The sequence below is a fragment of the Mytilus trossulus genome, unplaced genomic scaffold (genome assembly GCF_036588685.1).
Source record: "Mytilus trossulus isolate FHL-02 unplaced genomic scaffold, PNRI_Mtr1.1.1.hap1 h1tg000772l__unscaffolded, whole genome shotgun sequence".
NCBI lineage: Eukaryota > Metazoa > Mollusca > Bivalvia > Mytilida > Mytilidae > Mytilus > Mytilus trossulus.
Window position 1 is genome coordinate 8,240 of NW_026963485.1, and position 5,777 is coordinate 14,016.

General features: G+C 39.5%; 2 protein-coding genes and 1 pseudogene across 2 annotated transcripts; all 3 read right to left on the reverse strand.

Annotated features, from left to right (window-relative positions):
• Window positions 1-1,186, reverse strand: LOC134702912 (ATP synthase subunit a-like; annotated as a pseudogene).
• A 9-nt stretch (window positions 1,187-1,195) lies between these two features.
• Window positions 1,196-2,854, reverse strand: LOC134702910 (cytochrome c oxidase subunit 1-like). Its single transcript, XM_063563438.1, is given in 1 exon segment — window positions 1,196-2,854. A coding segment is annotated over 1 exon segment (1,656 nt). The 5' UTR covers window positions 2,852-2,854.
• A 1,038-nt stretch (window positions 2,855-3,892) lies between these two features.
• LOC134702913 (NADH-ubiquinone oxidoreductase chain 2-like) lies at window positions 3,893-4,841 on the reverse strand. Its single transcript, XM_063563440.1, is given in 2 exon segments — window positions 3,893-4,534; window positions 4,536-4,841. Coding segments are annotated over 2 exon segments (948 nt in total).
• Between the last annotated feature and the right edge of the window lie 936 nt (window positions 4,842-5,777).

Sequence of the window (5,777 nt, forward strand, 5' to 3'; positions counted from 1 at the left end):
TCAAACAGTAACTTCCAATAAATAAGCTTTTCCAAAGGTCCTCCCTCTAAGAATAAATAAGTATCCAATCAGAATCAGTAAAAGTAACCCTAAGTTACTTTTTAATTGTATGATACTATTTTTACGAGCCATCTCTTAGTAACCTTGACATCAAATCGTCTCCGCATAGTCGCATCACCATAACCAGAAGGGCCAAGCAAATTCTGGCTTCGCAAACAGCTAAACATAGAATTAGTAAAATTAACCAAAACTGATTTATTAGAAACACATGGGTTACAAACAATAAGCCTAGTCTTATTATTTCAAGCCCTACAAATAAACACAAAAGGTGTTTGTTTATACGGAAGATTACAAAACAGCCTATACTTATTAAGAAAACTCCTAGGAATTTTATTCAAATCATAGCTTTAAAACACATAGTTTTCTACGACTTACAAGGCCGTCGCTTCAGCAAAGCTTTTAAAACTACCTACCTTCTATGATCCTCCGTATAGAGACACAATAAGACACAAAAAATATAACACTGAATACACGCGATTGCAACTTCAGCGGCTCCAAAAACACCTCCGCCCATTATTAACCCTTTAATACCCCCAACTCCTGTAAGCAGCCTTCTGCTATTTAACCAGCTAACTACTAACTCTCTCCTGCATATAGTTAGAATTACTTTACCAGCTCCCAGATTTAGTGTCAGACGTAAAACTAATGTTAAAGGGCGAAGTATGCCACTAATTAGCTCAACCACTACTATAAAAGGCACAAGGATTAACGGGCAACCTGTTGGAACGAGACTCATCAACCCCTGCTCAAATCTGCATAAAAGACTAGATAAAACTAAACAAGTTCAAATAGACAAAGCAAAGGAGAACCCGAACACAAACTGCCCTCTTACAGGGAAAAAGAATGGAAAGTTTCCAGACAGATTTAGTATCAGAATTATCATGAACAGACCCCTTATTACTAGAGGAAACCCAGATAGCTTTAGTCCCTTTCCGTTCAATCGAATCATCGAATAAGTAAAGGATAGCACCAAACTCCGAAAAGAGCTCGTACTTCTACCCTTAGTGTACACGTCTCTAAATAGCACGGTTATTGGCACTATAGAAGACAGCAACCATAACGGCATAGACAACCAAATTAAGTTATAGCTGTGAGCATCAAATCTAGAAAAAACATCTATTAACATGACTTTAAATTATTGATTACGCGATTTCTTATAAATATAAGTGATACACGTGTTATAAGGGTTAGTTCACACAAATGGCAATTGGCTATAAACATGCTTCCTTCCTGGATAAAGGTCTCGGGTACCTGCTCAGTCTATTTCACCACATAAACCCCCACTAAATACAACCCCTCGCTGGCTTACTAGAGCCTCTCATAGAAGGAACTTAAAATATATTAGAGACCCAAAAGACACAGCGGACCCATAAGAAGACACCCAATGTCAGTGAGCATAAATATCAGCGTAGTCTATATACCGTCGAGGCATTCCTCTTAGGCCTAAGAAATGCTGAGGAAAGAAGGTAGTATTTACCCCAAAAAATATTGCTATAAAATGGGCTTTCCTCCATTTCTTATTAAAGCATACTCCAACAAAATTTGGCAACCAATGGTTAAGACCACAGAACACCCCAAACACCGCCCCTATTCTTAGCACATAATGGAAATGAGCCACCACATAATATGTGTCGTGTAGAGACACATCCATAGAAGCCCTAGACAGTAAGACCCCTGTTAGCCCTCCCACGGTGAATAAAAACAGAAACCCAGTACTTCAGTAGGCGGCAGGCTTTATTTTGAATTTTCTTCCTGCTATAGTTGCCAGTCATCTGAATACTTTCACCCCTGTTGGAACAGCGATTACTATAGTTGCGGTAGAAAAATAGCCTCGAGTATCAACATTAAGACCTACGGTAAACATGTGGTGAGCCCACACCATACACCCTAACCCTCCAATTCCGATTATTGCGTATACTATCCCAATTAGACCAAAAACCGCTTCTTTTCCAGAGCAATGCATAATTACTTTTGATATCACACCAAAGGCAGGTAGAATAAGAATATACACTTCCGGATGCCCAAAAAATCAAAACAAATGTTGGAACAAAACGGGGTCCCCCCCTCCTGCGGGATCGAAAAAAGTTGTGTTAAAGTTTCGGTCAAACAAGATTATTGTGATGCCCCCTCCTAGAACCGGAATTGAAATAATTAAAAGAACTGCAGTAACTCTAATCCTTAAAACATAAAGCTCCGCTCGTTCTCCTTTCATTTCTAACACTGGCATATTTTTATTGGTCCTAGCAAAGTTAATAGCCCCCACTAGAGAGCTGAGCCCAGCTAGATGTAGTGACACAATAAGAACATCCATCCTAGGGCCCCTATGATAGGGGTACACAGATAAAGGGGGGTAAATAGTTCATCCAGCACCAACTCCTTTATCCGTTCTAAAGGACAGTATTAGTAAATATAGTGCATTAGGAGATAGTCAATAACTTAAGTTGTTTATTCGCGGGTAAATTATATCTTTACCTCCTACTAGCAGAGGAATCAACCAATTACCGAAAGCTCCAATTAAGATAGGTATCACAGCAAAAAAAATTATTATTAAGGCATGCGTTGTAACCACCACATTATAGAATCAATCTCTTTTTAAGAACACTGCTCCAGGATGCCCCAGTTGCATTCGGATCATTAACCTCAACCTTGCTCCAAACAACCCTCCTCAGACTCCGCTATACAGATAAAGGGTTCCAATATCTTTGTGATTTGTTGATCACAGCCATCGACGTCACCAGGACTCCACTTCTCCATAACCCCCTACTTCTTCCTTTTTTAGTATTTTTATCATTTTATTTATCCTTACTTAGAAGCCAATCATCTAGCCTTATTAGCCCTTAGAGCCGCACTAGATTTTAGCCTCTTAATATTTTTTTCCCTATACGCTATAGTAAGATATGCCTTTTCAAACCTTCTATTAGATCCTTGAGAACTTTCATTGGTCCCATACTTCCTTAAGAAGCACTCTCGACGTGAAAACCACAGGTACACACAATACACTTCCAACAGCAAAAGTAAGCCTCTTACAATCACCTCTCATCAAAATTCGTTTCGCATAAATGCCACTTCTAGTATTAACCTACTCATTCCAAAGACCCCTCACGATATTCGTGGTAGAGACCCCCAAACAAGATAAGAAGGAAACCCCTTGAGGACAAAATCCCTAACACTCTCTTACCGTAAAAGAACATGTAGGCAAAAGGTATTAACAGCACTACCTCTACATCAAACACGACGAACAAAACTGCTACTAGAAAGAATCGGATAGAAAAGGGCCTCCGAGCTCTTCCAATAGGCTCAAATCCACACTCATATGGACTGCACTTTTCTCGGTCTAGACCCCGCTTTTCCCTTAGTAGCATAAATAACCCCGTAAACAAAAAAGACACAATGCAGACAAACGCAACTCTTAACCCCATAACCATTCTTCTAGAAAACTTATGGAAGTGTCTTTAGCTCCCAAAGCCAATATTTTATTTTAAACTATATCTAGCTAAAAAAGGGTTGACACCACTAATAGCCCCACAACCTATCGTTCTTAAATTAAACTACTTTTTTATAAGGAAAAATGGTACAAGCCATTTATAACAAAGTTAGCAGCCCTATTATGTTAATTAACTTCCTCACTTAAGAATGAAAACCTAGGCTTAATAATTAGATGCAAACCAATCCTTTTTTTTAAAGTACCATTCTACAAAAAGGAGGTAACAACTACCTATAGTTATGTTTGAAACAAAATATTTTATTTTAAATTACCTTTTTATCATACTTTTGTGGTTTTACCCACTCTTTTTGAGCCGAAATCAAAACGCCCCTGGCCTAAAAGCAGTTTCTAAATAAATCTCACCAAGATCAATGCCCCCCCTGCTAGGTTAGCCCCGATCACTATCCTCCACATAATCTTGAATTCTGCTTTGTTTTTGTCTACTAACCTTTTTATTACTATCCTATAAAAAAAGTCAATGTAGAATTTTAGCCTGATTACTGAACCTATAATACAAGCCACGATTACAGCCCTTCCTCTCATTAGAAACACCAATACTTTCGCTAGAAAGCCAAGGAAAGGAGGCATCCCCATCAGTATCAGTAACCCTATACCCCTCGCGGCTCTACTAATCTGACCGCCCATTCTTGTTTTGTTTATTATTGAGCACCCATAAAAAAACAGCCCTACCGACAGCGAGTAAACTGCAAAATACCCTACAAAGACTACTCTTGACCATGTGAGCCCTAACAGCATTCATGATGTATGCACAAACGACGAGTACGCGCTTATTACTCGTACTGAATTCTGGTTAAGGCCCCCTACTGCCCCAATTCCAGCTATCAATACAATTACTACTCACAACCCCTTAGAGGGTATAATTATTGATAAAAAGACAAGGGGGGCGACTTTTTGCCAAGTTAATATTAACCCTCTTGCTAACCATCTGCTGTTCTTAATAATTGAAGGGACCCACGAATGTAGCGGGAAAAACGCCAGATTTTAACACTGTACCCGCCCCCCTTATCACCAGCCCTCTCACTACGTGCTGCTCTATCAAGGTTACAAAACCCACTAGTATCAGAATTGACCCCGTTCTTTGTACCACAAAATATTTTACACAGGGCTCAGGACTATAGTGACCATCAGGGTTTATAATTACAAGAAATCCATACAGATTTAGCTCTAAACCGAGTCACACCCCTACTATCTCTTCTCTTCTAACCCTAAGAATTGTCCCGATCAATATTACCCCTAATCTCACTAATTTTATAGGTCTTACCACAAAGCTTACCATTTCAAGTAAAGGTTACTTATAACACTTGAAAATCATAGGTCTTCTGTCCTTAATTAGACTACTTTACTCAGACTAGTAAGCGCTTGGAATCGCTTTGGTACTTGATTTCAAATCAAAACTGTTTAACTAGTCTGTATGACTCCTATTTTTAACCTTTTAAATGGTCAGGAATCTTATATCAGGACGGAGCATGCTCTTCTTGAATGTACGCATACCACGAAGGCTTTGCGTCTGGGTACTTAAACGTATAGACGTCCCCGTCTCATATTTTGAACCACCACATGTATAACCATCCTCCAAACCACACATATACTAAACATCATAATGCTACCCATACCACATCTACGAAGTGTCAGTACCAAATGCAAGCCTCAAAACCAAAGTGCCGTTGACTGGAAAACTCCCCACGCCATAGTCGGACTAACCTCACCATTAGTCAAAGAGTCCCCACAACTACGTGCATTCCATGAAACCCAGTTAGTAAATAAAACACTCTTCCATACACCCTATCTGCAATAGTGTATGAGTTTCAGTAGTATTCTCGAAGTTGCACTAGGAAGAACACAGTCCCACATAAAATTGTTACCACTAGGCCAATAAATGGCCCAACATCATAATCCTTCAAACGCATTCTCTTATGGGCTTGAGTTACGAATAACCCCCTCCTAATTAAAAGACCTGTCTCGAACAGCCTTGTCGACGACGGGTTTGGCGTGCGGATCCCTGGAGGGGGTCATCGCATCCCTAGTTCACACGAGGGTCTTAAGGCATTATGGAAGAAAGTCCAAAAAAAAGAAAAGAAGAACATTACTTCAGACAGAATAAAAAGGGCAACTCCATCACGAAATCTCTTGATTACGAAGCGAGTATGAAACCCAATATCTCCCTCACGAATTAAGTCTCGCCATCATCTAAAAGTTCTCAATAGTATACACC